Source organism: Mesitornis unicolor, unplaced genomic scaffold (assembly GCF_000695765.1).
Source record: "Mesitornis unicolor isolate BGI_N332 unplaced genomic scaffold, ASM69576v1 scaffold9856, whole genome shotgun sequence".
Lineage (NCBI taxonomy): Eukaryota > Metazoa > Chordata > Aves > Mesitornithiformes > Mesitornithidae > Mesitornis > Mesitornis unicolor.
The window spans coordinates 11,215-32,177 of NW_010190300.1; the positions used below are offsets into that span (position 1 = coordinate 11,215).

The window sequence follows — 20,963 nt, forward strand, 5'->3', positions numbered from 1 at the left end:
GAAGACTGCCCCAAAAAGGACCCAATAGGTCTCGTAAAGAATGGACAGGGTCCTAATTTTTTTGGTAACCAGAGAAATGTATATGAAGTGCCTGCATGACTGCCTGAAAGGCAGGGAGGAAGAAGGGGGATACACTGTCATAATAAAAAATAGAAGGAAAAAAGAGAGGTACAGAGATCTTGGTACTACTCCTGAATCAGGGCTCTGCAGTACCAGGACACACTACTAGTAAGACAAAATAAGCCTACAAGGATACTTTAAATTGAATGCTTTGAAAGCATTTATTATTATTTATGCAGTTGACAATGATTTGATAATTGCAAAATAAATCACTGAAGTATATAATCAACACATGCACTACATTTCCCATGACACGATAAATCCAAATTTCACTATAAATCCAAATCTGAATCCTACTGAAGTGTGAACCTGGAGATTTAGAGCTGATTCTGTAGTGTATATGCTGTATATCACCATATGTGGATCCCCTTTGGCCTTGACCAAAAGGCAGACCACTGCTTGGATGGAGCTTGGCAGCATTTTAACAGCCTTTCACAGAATGCAAACTTGGTGAGGCATTTGGGGGTTGCACACTCTATTACATGTAGTATCTCTGTTTGATTTTGGCTGAGGAGCACGACGACAGCCACAGTAAGAAAAGAGTTCACTGTGTTTTGAACCTTCTTTCTTACTGTCACATAGGAGGGTTTCATAACAAGACCTTCAGATTCCCCAGAACCTGGAGAGCAAAATGCTCTGAACTCACTCTGAGGATAGATCTGAATAAGAAGAAATGCAGAGGGGGGGAAAAAAAGGGATGCCGCTAAGTAAGCCAGAAGCGACTGCAAACTGTAGTAACTGAGGGATGACAGCTGGTAAAGCCTCTTGACTCAGAAAGACCCAGGTCCCAAGCAATGCTCTGGAACAAAAGTCTTCCACCTTTTCCCAGGTCCTGTAGCAAGGCACTCTGGTTGTGTGCCCTCTATTGTGCACTAATTGTGAACTGGATTTTTCTCTCAGATAATCAACTGCGTGTTGCTACTTGTTGTGTAAAATTGGCTCCTGTGACTTTTAGCGAAGCAAGCACAGAAAGTAGAAAGCTCTTGTTCTGTCAGAAGATGAAGAAAAGTGAAGGTCTGTAGAAATGTTGGATATTCTGTTCAATCGGGAGCTTAATAATTTCTGTAACTTTAATAGAGTGTAGGAGAGGGCATGGTAGCTAAGTTTCTAATTATGATCACCTTTAAATTGTCAAATTTCAGAGAACTCATTACATCTGGTAAGGAATTTAATTATTCTAGAGACTTCAAAAATTGCTCAGCAGTATGTCTTATTTGTGTTTTATTTGTAATAGTTCAGAAGTCATCTCAAGGCATCTACCTCTCCAAAATGGGTATGCATGTATTCTGTGTACCTCATGCTGTGCTCCTGTGCTTTAGTATGTGGTGAGAAGAATGGCTTGTTTGGCTCATGAGCAGCTGTAATGAGTATGTAGTACATGCACATATCATCCATAAATCTTGTTTTGAGGTAAACAGAAGTCTGGCAAGCATGCACTTTGATTGTTTGTTTGATGGGGAGAAATGCTGAATTTTGATTTGCTTTTTATTTGCAACACAATGACAACCTTTTTTTTTTTGCAGAAATTCATTGATACATTCCACATACAAAAATACCTGAGATTTTTGTCAAAAGCACGCATTTGTGTTTATATATTTTTGTTGATACTGGGGAAGATAAATAAGCATTTGCATCCACTTGATAGGGTAAGAGAGAGGAGAAAAATAAAGTGGAAATTGTTTTATATTTATGGCCAAAACTGCCGTCTGCAATGCCTTTTGGAATTACTATTGCAGATAGAGCATCTAGGAGACTCGTCACTTTGTGTCTACTTCATAAGGCCAACACTTCCATGAGAAAAAAAGAAGCACATAAAGTGAAATGACATATAATGAAAGCTAATGACTGTTCAGCTAAAGCTAGAAAGTAAAAGAAAGGAAACATTTCATAAAACAGATTATGGGAGTAAGAGGCACAGAGAACATGCAGGAGCTGAATATATATTAAAAACTGCACCAAAAACACCCTTTTGGTGATGTTTTTGTAAATAAGATGCAAAAGGCAGATGCTTCCTTTTTATCGTTTCACCCTGCATGGAGAATACCAGGGGAGAAGTCCCACTGACAGCTAAATGCACAGCAGCCCTTGCCATCTGGTATGTAAACTGCATCAGGGGCTCAGCAGAGGAAGCAGGGACAAGCACCATGAGAACCTATTTTAAACAATACTGTGCTGGAGCCAAGGAGAAATCTGTGTGCAAGTTGAGGTGACTGGCCCAATGGGCCAGAGGAGAAGAAATGGGAAAACCCACAGTGCCCTTCAGGCACAGGTCAGGGACAGGCACCCTATTGAGTGGTATAGCCACCATGTGCGCACATGTGTATAGCCACTCACTGGGTATTTTTTTCTTTTCAATCTTCAGGAAGAGGCAGCCAGAGTTCTCGCCCACCAGCCAGTGTCCGTCGGCACATGTGCAGCTTTGAAAAATCCCACACTGCAGTGAATGTGTAAGAGAAGCTGCATGACAAAGAGTTTTACTCCTTGCTTTCTCTTTCTCATTGGTTATCATGTCTAATGATGGAACAAATGTGGTGCATGCCATTAAGGACGGGAAATTTGCTTATGTCCCCTGTTTCACACAATGCCTTAATCTGATTGTCCAGATGTGATGAAGAGGACACTGAATAATTTTTTTGCAGCTTTTACATTTTTTTTAAAACCTTCAATTCTATTTGTGAATGCCTACAACTTTGCAAATACATCCTTTTTTGTGCTGATTTTATCTTCTTTTTCTATGTAGCCAACAGATTATTTCTTTTTTACAGTTTTGCATGGAGATGACATTATCCTGCGTGCTTTAAACAACAATCTAGTGGCTGTCTCACAGCGAGACACCTTTGCTGTCCCCAGCTTCTGCTAACTGTGCTTGTTATTGAACTGCTGCTGCAGAGCCAGCAGAGGGAACACAGAAAACACTGGGTTGGTGGGATTCGCAGAACAGGGAAATCATGAGACAGCACACATAAATAAAACCAGCAGAATCTGGCCTAGGAACAAACAGTCACCCTGAAGTGTTTTTAAACAGTAGCAGAGAATTTTTTCCTGTTATAGTTCCTGAAAGATGTTCCGATTCTGCATAATCTCCATTCAGTGAACAATAGCAAAGTTCAGCTCTTCAGAAACAAGAAGTGCAAATACTGCCCTCTCTGAGTGAACACAAATCGGGTGCAGAAAGCACACTAGCTGTTGCAGAAGCAGAATAGCCTTGTCTCACTTCTTCCAGGACAGATTTATGCTTGTTTCCATTTGATATACTGCAGCTGTGAAACAGTCCTGTGCCCTGCCCCAGGGAAGGTTGTGTAGTGATAACGTGGAAAGCTGCCTGCGATCCACTGACACAGCATTTTGAGCAGGACCGGCTCTGTATGTCCAAAGATGCTGTTCAGCTCCTCTCGTCAGCGACAAAGCATTCTAGCTCTGTATACGCCTCTGACAGTCTGTGCTATTTGTGGACAGGTAACAATATTAATTCAATCAAATTTGCCGCTCTGATTTTCGGATCAGAAGAAATACATACAGAGCATCATATATTTGGAGAAATAGCGATGGTTTTACAGGGCCTGTGCGATAAACAGATCTGCCACCCTTAAAGGCAAACTTTACAAAACCAGTGTAAGGAGCAGTACAAACATTTTGTTATTAGCTTCCAGTCCAACAACAATATGCCCTTCTTTTCTGATCTGGAGCGAGTGCTGCAGATCTCCAGAGCACAGATTGTCAATTGTCTGACTGGAAAGACTAATGATGAAATGGGAGTCCAACACATGTGTACCATTAGAAGGCAAAGAAAGGCAAATGCAACAACAGATTATATTCAAAAAGGATGGGCACAAGCTATAAAACTCCTGTGTACAGAGAAGGCTGAACCTCCTGCTTTTTGCATGACACTGTTTGGGATTTTTTTTTTTCAGTTTGAAAAAAAAAATAATCCTCATCCACACGAGCTCCTGAAAAACACCTCTGGTGGGTCTCTGACCAGTCAATGGGATTTCAAATGTGTGTGGCAGCTGCACACATAAGAAAGGCTCTAAAAAGCAGGAGAGCTTTTCAGACCTGTTGAGCATGAAGATTGTTATTTTGGCTTCTCCCCCTGTCCCTGCCTCTCAGGCTCCCCTTTCCCTCCAGCCAGGGCTGATGCTTTCAAAAGCCAGGCAGTGCTGTTCTGTGGCCAGGGGAAGGGCCCATCCTCTTTCAGACATTGACTGCCTGGGCTCCCTGTGGCCACACAGCCCGTTCTGAGCAGTAGGCACATGTCTGTCAGATCACCATATGCCCATCACCACTGCCTGGCCTCATGCCTGAATCTCAGTCGCCAGAACTACAGCAGTTTCCGAGCCTGAATTTTTCTGAGTAAGCCCTGATTTGCAACCTCAGGATGCTAGAAATCACTATGGGTACTATGGTTTCCCTCACCTTCCAGTTACAATCTAGTAGACATAGGGACTTGAAACTCTCTTGTGTTTTGATATACACAATACTTAGCACCAGTTATTGTGCTAATGTTGATCTCCATTCTCTGTGTGATCCTGGAGATGGCCAGAAATAATCATGAAAACATAGAGTAATAAAAAATTATTATAATATTAAAATACTCAGAAACATCAGCTTTGAGTTTCAGGGCTCTTTTCTTCTGAAGCTGCACATTTGTTACTATGGAAACTTTCAGATACACACAGAAAACCCACAGGCTTTACTTGCTGCTTTATCTACCACAGCATATTAGGGAGAGCTGTATATTACAAGCAAGGGGCCTCGTGACTAAGCTTCCTGTGGTAGCTGGATTAAGTTTGCACTCCAGACGCTGGCATCTTAAGGCAAGTCTGATGGCTCTTCCGGCACCATTTAAATTGTTGGGAGTTTATTAAATTCTCAAGAATACCAAAGAATCTGACAAGATATATGTAGGAGAAATACCTCATCCACTGCTACCTTTGCAAGGGCTACACACATTTTGGCAGCAAATACCCAGAGCAACAGAATTTTACCAGTTCATTTGGAATTTATTCCTGCTCTGATACTGCTATTGAGTAGGCATATCCTGGATTTTCAGTGTAATTTTTCTCTTTTGTAATTTCATCTAGGGTTCTCAGTTGTGCATCCAGATGCTATGGGAAATACCTTCCAGCCCTGGTGCCTTTCAGATACTTGCAATCAGACTGAATATATTCAGCTATTTTAGTTTTCTCTCACACATTCTCTGCCCCAATGGTGTATTTTTTGGTTGATCTTCTGTATACAGCTTGCAATTTGTTAATATCTTTCTGGTAAAAAATGTGGTGCTTCAAATAATTTTCCATCAGAACCACCGAGGATTACAAAAAAAAGTTACAAAACTCTAACTATATTAATTACCATTCAACTGCATTCATAGGAAAGACTTTCTAATCTCTATATCATGATATGGTGCTTCTGAGTAAGAAACACATAACTTATGGGCTATTTTTGTGGCTTCATTATATTCAAAAGTCATTAATTAGTGTTCCTTATTCAGCAGCAGCTCAAAATCTTTTTCGATGGTATTTCTTTTGATACAATATTTTTTGAAGGTTGTTAATCTTCACAGCCATCCAGCTGGACAAAATATTTTATTTCCACCCATCTCCAGTTTTCTTAAATTAATTTAATCCTATCATTTTCTTCCTGTGTTCCTAAGCTTTCCAGGTCCCTTTGCTCAACACACTGTAATTCTTAGTTTTTAGGTTCTATTAGTTGTGCTCTTTTTTGAGCCTGCTTCAGTTCAGGGATTGTCATTGGCTGCACTGTCATAAACATTCATTCAAATGCAGAACATATCTTCAGATAACACAAATGTGCTTCTCCATTGTTATCAGACGATCTATGATGATTTACACAATGCTTTTTCCATGCGCTAACTTTAAAATCCTTAAGAAATATTACAAGTATTTGGTAGGATTTACTTATTTATGACAACAAAATAAACAGGTTCAAAAGTGTTTCACTAGGAAGCACACTTTTAAATTTCTTTTTGATTTGTAGGTTTTTGATCTTTATTTCTTGGACACTGGAAGAATTTCACTGCTATTTGAGACAAGCCATTTATCATCCAAAATTGTATTACAGAATCACAGAATCATGGAATGTATTGGGTTGGCAGGGACCTTTGAAGTTCCATCCCCATCTGGGTGACCTGGGCATAGAAGCAGGGGGAGCTGGCACCTTCTGATCCTGCTCCAGGGGTGTGACCCCAACCTGCAGACCCTGTGCATGGGAACCGGGATCATGTCACATAGCTACTGAGTCCACATTAGTCTGTATAATACTAACATTTCAACTTTAAAAAAAAAGAAAAAAAATCGGCAAAAAGATCAATTATCAATATGGTCAATGTACATTAGAAAGCCTATGTGTAGCTCAGATCAAAGTAATGTTTAACTTTTGCAGCAGAATAACTAATGAAGGAAATAACCAGGTTAGATTTAGTTGACGTAAGCTAGTGGCAAGACAGAGGGCTGGAAAGGTAGCTCTGGGCTTGCATTCGCCTTCAACAACCTTAAATGTTCTGCCCCAGAGAGACAGCCTGACAGCATTATGTTTTCCTTTATTTTGCGTAGCAGTTTCCATCACATGTTTAAAGCAGCTCTTTAACTCCAATAGAACATTTTGTCTCATGCAATTTTGTCCTAAAAGAAATGCAGGCAGGGGAGCAACAAGGAAAAGTTAGTTCAGTAATTTCAATCTCCAGAAACACCAGTGGGAGGTTAAAATTTGCTCCAATTATATAGCACCACAGAAAGCATTGGACTCACACTGAGAACTGTTGTAAGGTCCTCTTATCACTGAGATAGAGATTATGGTGTAAATGGAGTAAGGCTGAAATTGGTTTGTAATTCTTTCTTTCTTTTAAGTGATAATAACTGGTGCTTATCAGACAAAAAACCCTAGCATACACCAGATAGGGACTGTGGTCGATGATGGTTTCCTTGCTTTTAGGTGAGCCACAGACAGGTTAAACCTGGATTAGTAAATGACATGAATGCCTAGAAGCAGTGCTCCAAAAATCAGGCACTCACGAACATGCTAACCAGTGTGGCTTGCTCTGCTAATGAGTGACAGGGCTGACTGCTGCAGCTCCGAGAGGAGGGTCCTGTTTAGCACAGGGAGGTATCACTACCCTAGCTTAAGGCCACTTCACTCCCCTAATTAAATTTCACACCCCAGTGGCCTTACTGAATTGTAGAAAATAATAGAAGAGACCTTGGGGATACCAGCAAAGCACATGCATTGTGCTGCAGTGCAGGTACTGGCCTTAAATGTTAAGCTGGTTAGCTTGGGTCCTGGGAACAGTGAGGCCACAGCAGGACAGAGCTTTGCTCAGGCTCATTATCGCTTCTTACATGATTGCAGGGTAGGAGAAAGCTGTGGATGGCTAACTGCCTTCCTGTGTGCAGGGCAAGAATTCCTCCCCTACCTTCCCTAGAAGGGCATCCATCAGCAACTGCTGTTTGGGCCGAGAAAAGTTTTGTCCAATGCACAGCTTTTGATGGACCCTTCCCTTTTCTCTGCTTCCCTGCTGCCTCTGAAGGCTGGCTATCTCTGCAAAAGGGCGCAGGGTGCTGTGCATGCTGCTTTCTGGAGCACAGCTGTCAGGTGGCAGGTAATGGTGCCCCACACTGTGAAGGAGGAGCATAATTTGTTGACTGGGCAGTAACCTCATCTGGTTGCTGATAAGATAGTGCAGGGTTTGGTTTGAACCTAATTTTTGTTTACAGAGCTGATAGCCCCTTTTCAGGTCGCATCTAATGTTCATTCCTAAAATATTAGCTTCATAGAAGGGACCACTAGGTTATTCCAATGCTTCCTACTGTTTGTGGCATTTCAGTTAATATAGTGACTACAAGGAGGTAGGTTTGGCCAAAACATCAATCCGACAATGAAAGAAAGGGAACATCTATCACTTCTCCTATAACTTCTTCCACTGGTTAATTGTCATTGCTGCTTAAAAAAAAACAAAAACAAAAAACCAAACCCAACAAACAAAGGAAGGAAAAAAAACCCAAAACAACAAAACAAAACATCAAACCAAAACAGAAAAACACCAAAAACCAAACCAAACCAAACCAACCAGCCCTATATTATATATCTCTGCCTCAAATCTTATCTGACACCACCAGGCCTAGCCCAAATGACTGTATCCCTCATCTCAGCAAGCTTAAGATGCTCCATCAGATCATGGCTACTTGGAGAATATGACAGACCACAACTCTGGCATGCTAAAGGTATGAAATAAAGGGGATGAACTCTAACAGATCAAGGAATGTGCCTTTCTTTTTACCTGGAAGGGCCCTTTATCAAGCACGTTTCCTGACAGCATCTCCAGCTGTTTCACTCAGAAAAGGCTGACAAGCCCTGTATCAGATAAGGATTCATTTGCTGATGTGGCTGTTCTTAAAGTTAACCTCATCAGAGCACCTTGGAAGGTGGTCTATTCACTCTGTTCAACCATTTCATTCGGTATCAATTAGGGATTATTATGCATAGAATGTTCAAGGTGAAAAAGACAAAGGTTCAGGCACACACAACTGAATGTTTATCTAATTCTCTATGCCCTGGCTTTGCTGGTGAGACTTGCACAGAGTAGATTACCTTAGACCACTGGCTTTCAGAAATGGGGCAATCATCTTCCTCCTTTGCTGTCCAATGTCTAAATTAAGACATCTTCAGGACGCTGCCATGTGGGGAGGAACCACCTGTTGTGAGGTGCTTAGACTCAACATTGCTCCAAGGAAGCCAACAAGGTCAGATATCCCTGGTACTGGCAGGAGCAGGACTCTGTTCTTGGCCTGTGACTGCATTTGAGTCTGAGGCAGTCCTAGTTACGAGCAGGAGTGGCATTTTTAGCAGCTGGAGATAATTAACAATGAACAGTTAGCCATCTAACTAGATGTAGGCATGTCCTCAGGTAGGAAATGGCTAGGCAGGGGTATTTTGGACCACGATCCCAGATTTGGGTACATCAGTTCTTTTACAGACTTTCTGTAAGTAACTATTAAGGTCTGAAGCTGTTTTCCAGCTTGTTTAGTGTCTAGAATCACCAGCTGAACGTATCTGAAAATTATTGCCCTGAAGTCATGCAGAGAGTACATTGTAAAGATTGATGCTTGTATTAAAAACAACACTTTGAATTACCAAAAATAGCAACAGATCTGCTCATGGAACTAATAAAAATTAACACAACAAATATACTTCTATCTATTCCTCCAAAATATGAAAAACCTAGACAAAGCTGTGGTCAAAACTGAGAAACAGCAACTAAATACAATGCATCTCCTTGCCTATAAAGCAAAAGCAAGCCCATCTTATGTGCTGATGATCCAAGAACCTTCATAAACATTTAGACTAGATGCAAGGACTTGAAGAAATAGTACTTTGAGTGTTACACTGGGTATACACAACTACAAACCTTAAGATTCATTGAGACTCAACAGAGTTCACTTCGAAGTGTGAAGTCTGAATCCTATGGGAAATTGTATAAAAGAAAGAGAAATTTAGGAAAAGTAAATAAATACATAATGGGCATGAAATGGGTAATGGTTCTATTGATAAAAGCAAGAAAACACCAGTTAGTCCCAACTCGTCACTGTGCAATCGAACACCATGTTTTCAAAATCCCAGCTGCAATCTGACTTGCTGCCCCTCCTGTCTTCTTATGGAAAAATCCCTTCTCCCATTATACCAGACAGATTATTTTGATCTCCACCTTCACCCATGAGTGCTTCCTTCAAAAAAGAAGGTGACAATCACTTAGCAAATGGTGACCATGCATCCCACATACAGTCAAGATTGCTTTGCACAAGTGAGTTGACTTCTATCCTGCCAGGAATTAGTTCAGATCTGAGCTTTTTCAGCCCCATCTTCACTTTTTGACTAAATGTCAATTAATGCCATTCAAGACAGCTGGTCTTTGTTCCAGGATAACAAGCATTTTTCTTGCATGTTAATTGTTGATTCTGCCTGAACATGTCAATCTCAGCATGACTCCCTACCAGCTGTCCAGCAAGACAGAGCCCAAGTATTTCTATGACGGTCTTGTGACTCCACTTCAAGCATGACTTATTAACAGGCTAACAGTGCACAGACATGGTGAGGAAAGAGCTGAAACAAGGAACTGAGGAGAACAGTAACAGAAAAGAGAGGTTTCCTGGTCGAAATCACCACATAGACCCCACAGAGAGACACTGTGGTTCTAAACTTATTTGTCACAAGACCATTGGAGTCATGAGCAGTAAGGCCTGGCAAGTGGAGGCAAGATGCTTCAGTGACATAAGCTTTCCCCATAGGGCAAGTAGGTAACAGATAAATCCTGATTAAGCGGTTTGTTCATGTTTGGGTGTTGCAGTCCCAGTGCAGTTTGATTTAAGTAAGGCCATTGGCTTGGGCTCCATGAAGTACATTATGGAGAGAGCTACAGAAGATCAAAGTCAGAAGAAGAGAAACTGAGAGTGAGAGGGAAGAAAATGAACTGAATAGGGAGAAGATCTGAAGACAGAGGTAGGGAGTTCCTTAAAATAGCAGTCTTGCCTTTGATGTAAAACACAACATCTTGGGAACAAAATGAGATAGAGACTAAACAGATGGTGTGAGGAGGGATTCAAAAGGGAGATGACACACCAGAGCTAGATATGAAGAAGTAAATGATGCAGAATTGGATTTAGGATAAGAGATAGCATATAATCATCATGATGTTTTTAAAAAGCCCTTTGCAGAATTTGTAAGCTATAGCATCAGCAAAAATACAATATGAGAGCACTTGACTTATTTTCCTCTCTACAAGAAGAGACTGGCTTTGAAGTCAAAGCACACAAAATGTGTTTCTGTGTGGAGTTTGTAGATCTTGGTATGTTAAAATATTACTTTAAAAATCCTTAATGCACAGCAGTTACATTCATTTGCTTATCTCTATAGCACTTCAGAAAAATGTCATGCCACAGCTCATTTTGATCAAAAAGGGAATGCTTCTAAACCTTCATTCTTATCTTTTCATGATCTCTATAATACAAAGGTTTCATTCTTCAGCTGGGGACTTGGACTCCTTCCCACCCCCTCCCCTCCCAGGTTAAAGCTCTAAATCCAAACAGTTCCAGGTCTTACCAACTACGTGCTTTGTGAGCCAGTTCCCACAGAGATGGTGAGTCACAGGTCCAGCATTTGAAACCCAGAGTTGGAGATGAAATTCCCAGCTTGAGTCCATCTCAAATTGTCTTTTTCTCCGGAATATTTGCTACTCAGCAGAAAAGTGCCACATTGTCATGTACATTTCTTTTCTGTTTTGCCAGATTACAACATAATCTGTGTTGTACCAGCTTTTTCCAGCTATCACAAAGTCAGGCAATATTTTTTTTGCGAAGTTCAACTGGTAATTATTTACTCCCTGAAAAAGAGAAGTGCAGGAGTATGAGCAAGGAAAAACGAAATACTCAGAATAATATTGCAAGCTGTGTGTAAGGGATGCAATCTCCCCTGGTGTGTGCAGTAGCAGGAGCCAATGCTGCTGTGCTAGCCTTCCACCCAGATTGCCTCCCACCTGCACTGCAATCACAGGATCTGAAATTTAATTCTTCATTTACTTCTGCCTCCTGAGGGATAAAACCCTGAGATAAGGCCGCTTCGCATAAATAATCTCAGAATTATTCTCTGGTCTCTGGTTTCCACCCTGGTGATGTATATTATAATTTGTAAATGGTCTCTACTGTCTGACCTGCAATTAAACAGTTGCCTGGTCCTCTTAAAGCACTGCTCAGCTCCCTGTCCCATGAGCTGCTAATGAGATATCACTCTGCCTTGAGTGCCACTCCCTGCAAAGGCACAGGGAAATGCAAAAAACCACTGCAATTCCTCAGGGACAGATCTGACCCTCAGGTCCTCACTCAAACAGCCCAGCATTTTGATGGGATCTAGTGCACATGTGGAGTCGAAGGGTTTGACTCGCCCTGATCGTGTCACTGTTTGTTCCTCCTCCCACACAAACCAACTGTTTTCAATCTCAGCATTTTATCCTGGTTTGTAAATAATAGTTGCTTGGGAAGAAGTGAGTTTGCCTCCTACCTGATGGAGGTCCTGTGAGTTCTTCATTTCTGTAAAAGCTAATCCGTTCCTAAATACAAAGGAGGGCTAGGGAATAAAAAGGTAAAGCGGGATTAGTAACAATTCCTCTCTCCACCTACGATGCCAAAGGCTAAGGCTGTGGGTTGTTTTTCTTCCAACAGTCTGAAAATATTTCCTATAAACTGTAAAGCAGGCTTAATTAAAGCTCTTCCTGTGACTTTTTTTCCCTTTTTCTTCTTCCTCCCTACAAGGTTGGATGAGCAAACCTAGATACCAAATGACATAGCTAGAGTCCTCGAATCACAGCTAGCCCTCTCTGAGCCCTTCCCACAGGCTAGGCTTTCCAGGCAGACAGTGGGGTTGGTAACCAGCAGGGAGTAATTGCATTTGAATGAAAAATCACAGGAACTGCTGCTGTTAAAAGACACTGTTGTTTCCTTCTGTAGTATTCCCAGGAGGACATGAAGCACTGGAGGGGGGAGGCTTATTAATGGGGCAAAGAAATCAGTATTTTTGTAGGGTTGTTTGTTATACTGCCTGTGTCTGCGTAATGTAAATGCAAATAAACCCATCTTTATTTTATTCATAGTTCTAATGGAAAGTCTGTGTCATGGTCTGAACCAGGTGGAAGACAAACTCCCAAGGGCGAACATACGTGGCACAGACTCTCAGTGCATGTGAAGAGCCAGGAGACAGGGTGCAATCAGACAGCGGTGATCAAACCCCTCACTAAAAGCTACCATGGCCAAAGCAAGAGCCTGACTTTTACTGACAACAGCAGTAAGACTCTGTACAATGTGGTGGAGGAAGAAGATAGAGAGCTCATTCGCCTCAACCAGCCTGGCAGCCCCTCCATGGTGGTGCACAGGCGAGTGGCAACAACCCCTCCACTGCAGGCCACGGCAGAGGAGACCCACCTCTTCTTGCCTGATCAGACCCCCAAGACCTTGCCCCTGCAGCCACGGTCTCTCATGGACCAGCTGCAAGGAGTGGTCAACAAGTTTGCCACCGGCATCCCCGACTTCAACACTGTTCTCTCCGCACCCGGCTCCGGGAATGGCGTGCAGCCCCCCTACCAGCCCCCTTCACTGCAGCAGCCATCCCTGCCACCCCTCCAGGTGGCTGCCTTCAGCGAGGAGCCCCTGTCTCCCCCAGCCGAGGAAGCGGAGAGTGAGAAGCTGAAGCTCATTCAGGGATATGTCTATGAGAAGAACGCGGAGGAGGAGGAAGATGAGGAGCTGGCAACCAGCAAGCTCACCCTGGAAGACTCTCCGGCACTGACGCCCCCATCTCCCTTCCGAGATTCAGTGGCTTCAGGCAGCTCTGTGCCCAGCTCCCCTGTCTCGGAGTCTGTACTCTGCACCCCCCCAGATGTGACCTATGCCTCTGTCATACTGAGGGATTATAAGCAAAGCTCGTCCACACTGTAGACTCTGTAAAGAGACAAGACGAAAAGGACTTTGGCAGCTGCCTCCTGGGAGGTCCTGGGGAGACAAGTGTCCCAGGGCCGGTGGAGAGAGAGCGGAGAACAAAGTCACATATGACAGGGCAAAAATTTCATCCTGCACTTAAATAAACAAATAAAGGAAAGTAAAAGAAAAAAAAATCCATTCTGAGGGCTCAAAATTATCTAGCTTTTAAAAATAAAAATACTGTACTTTGAAAAAAATTATAGAAAACCTTAACAAAGCACAACCCAAGAGACAACTTCTATAGCAAAAAAAAAAGGGGGGGGGAAAAAACAAAACAAAGAAAAGAAAATCATCACACTTAGTCACTCCCTCTTGGCAATGCTTGAAAAGGACTCTGGGAAGTGTGACCCAGAGAAGTCATTAGCACATCTCATGACTGCTGTCTGCTACGGAAGCAACATACCCAGGAGCTGGAAGGGCGGAGTGCGGTGAGGAGGAACGGAGCTACTTGTACATATATACATTTTTTTTTCCTGGTTTCCATAGGTGGTATAACTGCATAATGTGTTTGGGGGAGAGGAGCTGAGATAATGTGAAAGCACATGGCTCTTATTGACTCTTGTCTGAACAATTTGTTCTTCATCCTAGGCTGCTTTTTGGGCGATCTAGGCTTTTTTTAATGCTGATTGTGAACAGAGCAAGAAATATGATCAAGCTAAGACTCGAGAGGTTTCTGAAGAAAGCCTTTGCTGTAGTATTTGTAATATGATAAGGACTTAGAAAAACTGCTCTTTTGTATAAGATTGCAAACCATGTGGCTAAACTGTTACACAATGTTTCCTGTAGCAGAACAATATTTATGGACTAACTTTTCATAGTACAACATATTTGCCATGTGATTACATCATTCCTTTGTGTTACTTTGGAATAAAATACACTGGACAATAGCTGTATACTTAGAGCAACAACTATTATTATGAAAGAAAGGTAATTCCATACTTGGGATTATAAAATCAGTCTTGAAGCAAGGGAGTGAGCGTACGTTTGTGTTTCTGTATGTGTGTGTACAGTATGTGTGAAGTGTGATGTCCCATAAATACCACTGGAAGATTGTCATATATACTATGAATATTTTTATGTTTAAATCATGTTTTATATCACATTATTACAAATATTCAGTAGATCTTTGGAGGTTTGTATGCTGTGCTAATATATTTTTTTCATATACAAGCTGAGAAAGTTGTTACCCTTATAATCGGGTGCTTTATTTTGCAGATATTTTATGAAGTAGAAATATGGTATTAATAATCAGTGCATTGAGAACTCGTTATTTTACATGTTTGCAACAAGAGTGGTTAAGAAAAAAAAAACCACACAAAAAGAAAAATGTCTGTTTTAGAAATGTTGCATATGCCAGTATAAAGGTGAGATGGGAAAAGTAATTATTGCTTCAGATAATTTAAAATAAAATCATGTCTGGACAGGATATTTCATCAGTGCTTAATGTGTGCATAAATCCCCAGGGTTTGTTATAAACAGTTCTTTTAATTTCCTTATGATATTCAGTTGTGTGCTTTTTTGCAGATGCTTTCACTTCTTCTATTTAATATACAATGTTGTATCTTAAAGATCACTTCTAAGCAGCTGTAGTTCTGTCATTCATTCCTCCTCCTTTATCCTTCATGTGTTTCCTAGAGATGGGCCTAATCCAAAGCTCCCCAATGGCTGGCATGTTCAAAGTCCAGGTCTAATTGCCAGGGCTTGAACTTAATTATATTTATTGTTACCCTATTTATAAATGTGCATATTATACATATACAGGACAGGATTTTAGCTGCTATGAACTTTGATTGTGCTGTTGAATTTAGCTGAGGATCTGTCCCACAGTTCTACACTTGATTTCCAAAGATATTTTTAAGGAATCTCTTCATATTAATATAGTTGCAAAACCTGATTTTAACCATGCCTCTTGTGAATATTCTGTCAGGTTTTTTCTTAATTCAGCATATTTCCACTAGTTTTCTTTTTTTCACTTGAATTTTAAGAAGTCCAGCTGCCAGTCATCAATTCTTCTCTGAAGATCCAAATCTCACTGTTTTGATGTACTTACATATTACTGGTATTGGAAGGTTTGGCTGGTGCTCAAAACCAGATAGAGCTTTTTTTTCCTCATTCTCTTTTCATGATGTTTGCTCCTTTCAGTATGGCTAGTGGTCAAATCCTACCATTGTCCCTGTGTAGAAAGCATGAAATGACTTTGCCTAAAGACATGGTTATATCTTTGTCAGTAGATTGATGTCTCTATAATGAACTAAAGACACCTGAGGGTCAGTTGGTAGATTTTTGTCTGCTCGAGGCTCTTACGGGAATAATTTTGTTGTTTAGTTTTTTTTTAATGCTGATTTCTCATTAAAGCAATGAGAAGATTGTCATATTTTCTTTCCTGATCACCACAGTGGCAATGAATTCTATCTTCTTATAATCTCAGTATAAGATTTGTTGTGCTGTTTCCAAAAACATACTCTGTCAATAGCACAGAACTAGCACTAGGCAGCTGGTCTTTGAAGAATGAGATAGATAAAAAGAAGAAAAATAACAAAAATAACAGGCTCATATAGATGGGAGACGGCAATGTAACAAGGTACTATCGTTTTAATATCTGTATGTTTTGAACATATTAAGCACTGATTTTATTACTGCAATGTAATTATATCATGAGTAGGAGTTTTCTTGAACTTCAGTATATTAGCTTTTAGTTTGTAATTGTTAAAACTGGAAACATACACATAGATAAATATATCTAAAAAGCAAGAACTCACCTCGTATATGTAGTTGTATGAGCTATGAAGCTTCCTGTAAAAGTTCTTTCTTTTGGTCTGTCAAATGCTTGATGAAAACTGCCTTTTGGTCAAAATGATCTTGAAAATGCTGTAAAATAAATATTTTCTATTTATTATTTAAAAATAGAATGCCAAGATTGTTATTTTTTGCTTCCTAAGTAGAAAATAGCCGTGCCTAGTAATTAATTGTTCCAGGGCTTTTCTGTATCATGTGAGAGAGGTGGTGGGATGCTCAAATGGAGGTAGGTATTGATTAGACTGTGGCATGTAGGTGAGATGGTGGAGGGTTGTAGTATTCTTGTTTAGAAAATAAACAGCGTGGTTTTGGCTTCCTAATAAAAATCCCAAGCACTATAGGTATGCATTTGGGCTGACATATTGTAGAATAGAATTCAATGGGAAGCAGTAGGAAATTTTGCTTCTCAAGGACTAGGGGAAACACCAGCCCTTCACTGGAAATACTCCATGTGTTTGACTCTGTGGATGTCAGCTTCTCTCATCACAGAAACTCAAATATGCTTTCTTGAGAGCTATGAGTGACAGGCATTAATCCACCCAAGGCATTTTCTGCGTCTTTCCTTTACTGTCTCTGTGTAGACCAAAGTACTGGACTCCTGACTCTTCCTCTGCAACTCACGCACACTGGGGCTATTTGGTGACTCCTGAACTGCAGTATGCCTCAGCTCATACCTCAGTAAGATGGAAGTATGTTTTTTTTATGGAGCACTGCTGAGATTTTCATGCCCAAGTGGCACTAAGCATAGAAAAATCTATCTCTTTTTCTCTTTAAACTTGCAAATAGGCTTGTTTCTAGTGTCTCCTTGGTTTGGATCTGGTCTTGCAAGAGCCCACACCTGAAGAGTCAGTCCACCTACAGCTACTGTACAGAGAATGACATTAGATCCAGAGGTAAGTTCCAAAAGTTTAGTTTTCTTACTTGTAGAGGTCTTGGGGGTTTCTTTCTTTCTTTCTTTCTTATATATATATATATGTATGTATGTATGTATGTATGTATATTATTTTTCAATTAGTCTAAGCAGTCTATGTCTTAGTAAAGGTTCTGCTGATCAAGTGGACTCAATTACAAAAATGTCCTCAGGGCAACACAGTGGTTACTCCCCTCCAGAGCACTCAGTGCAGTGTTGCTGCCAGCACCATTCTTGCAACCAGTTGATGTTCGTGGGACTCAGCCCGCAGCATGTGATCCTGACACCGCTGCACTTCTCAGTAGTCGCATGTGACATCTGGGGATACATTTTACAATGACCATGGAAATAAGTATGATGGTAACATCTGAGAATCATCTAAGATATATTATAACAGTTATCTGGTCTCTAACTAGCTACACATATGCAATACAAATGAATTCATTTTCAAATTGTTGTATTTGCAAAGGAGGTTAGTACTAATTATTTTATGCATGACTTTCCAAACAGTCTGCCTAGCATAACGAGCCCAGCAAGTCTTATTTTCTTTTTGATGCAGTTTCAGTTTTTGTATTGCTGTGCTTTGAGCTTCCAGCATGGATGAGGATCATTTCAGTTTAAATCATTCTAGACGACGTAAATATTTCAGTTCATATCCTTTTTCTTCCTCTTCCCCTAATTTCTCCACATAAACATACAACAATATGAACATTACCAGAAAGAGCAGATTGGGCAAAATCTATGTAAACAGACTCCAGTAGATACGAGCAAACAACAGTTGGTGGAAGTGCTGAAGGAAAATATGTAGAAGGCCAGATGCTCCAGCCTGTTAAAGCTGCTTTATTAGTCTCTAGATTTCCAGAGCAGTTCCTCATGTGCTTTAGTCTAACAAAGACTACTCTGGTCATGTATTCTTTTTAGAGTCCTTTGGCCTGAGCCCCAGGGGCAGATAATGTGACAGATGAAAAGGGAACAGTGTTATATGCTTTCATCTGCATTTCTCTTAATCTAACCTAAGAAAAGGCATAACAAAATCCAAGGCTGGGGAGACACAAGTATGAAAGCTTTAAATTAGAAATAAGCAAATCTGAATTGTCAAGATAAATGAGTACTGGAGCAGATGGTTGGGAGATTTAAGCAAATTTTCTTTAAGTCTTCAAACAAGTGAAGAATTTACAGGGTAGAATTGTTAGGCTGCTGCAGGGGGTAAGATTAAATGATAACAATATCCACAAACTGCCAAAAAAGCCCATCTAAAATAGCCTTACAATGAGTAGATGCTTGACTGGTCCAGGACTATAGAGCAGCAAAGCAGCTTAGCATACTTGAGCTTCAGACTCCACCTGCCAAGGACAGAATGTTGGCAATTCCACCAGCCCAGGCCATGCCTATCTGCCCAAGATCTGCTCAGGAAGGTGGGTCTTGGACCCCAGGCTAGTGTGTCACATCCACTTTGCACAGAGTAGATACCAGAAGCAAAAGGCAATGGAAATTGAGCCCCTGTACTTCATCACTCTCTAGGGAAAAACTGAGAAGCAGCTTGTTAATAGCTGTTCTACACAAGATCTGAGTGGCTGTTAAAAATGTTTCTTACATGGGAGTGGGAAAAGCATGGTTTTGCAGATTGTATTGTGATGGGTTTTTTTTCCCAAATTAATGAGTCACTAGACATTTGGCAAGTACCTGTCTGCAAATCACTGGGAAGGAGAAGCAGACTCTCTAGTGAATATCAAGGCCTATTTTTATCTGCGTATGTTTTCCAATGAGGACATTAGCAAAGAGGGAGCTAAGGCATGTCATGCAGCCAAGTATGTGGTACTACCACAGGCCCCATATCTGGACCTGGGTCCCCATTTTGGCAAATGCTGCAAGTTCTCAGAGATAGTACATGAGAGCAGGAGTGACTGGTTGCCATTTCCAGTGCTACAGGTAAACCCTATCCAACTCAAAAAATGAGCAAGGTATTCTTTCTCTTGGCTAATACAACCTCCAGTTCTCAGTAAATGACACAGAAGGGGACTGCTCCCCACCTGAGAGAGCAGGTCACTGGTTGGTGCCAAGAAAGAGCATCTGTTACCTACTCAGTTTCAAAGGTGGGCGTAAGCAGTATATTTCTACAGAAGTAAAATACCATTGTGAGTTGTGGGTTTCCATAACCAAAAGGCCTCTAGGTAGGTGGAGAAGCAGCTGGCACAGTTACAAGTACAGACAGATAAGAGTTTAGGAGTGGTATGTATCTCTGACATTCAAGCCACCCACTTATTTATTGCACACCGTGCAACATGTGGGTGGCATGAGATCCATCCACCCACCCATGCCGCGGTATGGTGTATGGGACTCCTACCTCTCTGTGCTGCTCTGAGTCTGTACCAGGAAAAGGGTTCTGCAAGACCTCCTTGCTGGAAATGTGGTGTACCTGGGGGACTGGATCAGGGTTGACAAGTATCTGGTCAGCTCCCTCTGACTCCCTGCTTTCCTTATACAGGGTGTCTTTGCAATGCACCTAGAGCCTATTTTCCTTGCAAGCATCACCTAGAGATGTGAGATTTCAGTGCTGTGGAGGGCCTCAAAAGAAATCAGTATTTTAACAAGAGCTGTTTCCCCAGCTCCACTCCAACAGACTGCATGACAGAATGCATGAAGGCTGAGGTGAGACCAGTCTCCCCGGCTATGGCTAAGCAGATGCATCAATCCTACGGCTCAAATCCAGGGGTGATGAACCATTGCTTTCATGAATGCCTAGCAGCATGCACTGCCCAATGTCTGTGGTGTTTGTACTGCCCCTGTGCCTGTACTCAGTGGAAGCATATTGCCTACTGTTCCCTGAGCTGCTGGCACTGGGAGGGCTGAGTGGCACAGAGGGCTCGCTGTAGCCTTCGCTGTCCTTAATGACACAAGGAAAGAGAAAGAGCAAAAAAGAGAGAACAACTTGCTTTTATCATTCTTACAAGAAAGGCACATAGGACTGTGCTGCACAGCCAGTAGTGTATCCCTGAAGACTTCAACTGCAGCCACTCTTCCTGCTCCTGAGATTTGCATTTGAATGGACATGAAGAGTTGGCCCTTCGTTCTTTAGCTACTCTTGTTAGTTAACACTAAAACTCTAAAAGACAGACTGCAAACTTATCAAAGCAAAATGCTCAAATACCACCATATAATCACTAGGAGTGATAGCTTTCGTGGCAGCTTAATCTGAGCAACATTTGCAGAAACTCAGAGTATCGGAGTTTTGTAATGTGCCTTTTAGAGTTAAAAATGCCCTGACGAATAGAACTCTTTTTGCTTGGGGAATGAGGCAAGAACTAATGTGTTTCCCTGGGATTTGTTATATACGTGTTGCTTGAACACTTAAACAAAACAATTGAACTGTAATTTAATTTGACAGGTACCTTGGCAATTTTGGGAGGGATTTTTGTGGTTTTTTTCTGTGTTTATTGTTTATTGTTTTTGTGTTTATTGTTTGTGCTTATTTTTCTGCTTTAAAATAATGCCTGGAATACCTAGCAATGTTATTAACCATGCCAGAATTTTCATGTGCATATGTGCAAAGCTAATTTAGAAACTGAAGCGTTTAAGTGCTGAGATCCTCCATGTCTATGAAT

At 41.2% G+C, this 20,963-nt stretch overlaps 1 protein-coding gene across 1 annotated transcript; it reads left to right on the top strand.

Annotated features, from left to right (window-relative positions):
• Positions 1–2,482: 2,482 nt before the first annotated feature.
• Positions 2,483–13,613, top strand: LOC104542144 (metabotropic glutamate receptor 1-like; the record flags this gene model as incomplete). The annotated part of the gene is made up of 2 exons (XM_010186361.1): positions 2,483–2,567; positions 12,773–13,613. Coding segments are annotated over 2 exons (926 nt in total), but the record flags the coding sequence as incomplete, so codon positions are not given.
• Between the last annotated feature and the right edge of the window lie 7,350 nt (positions 13,614–20,963).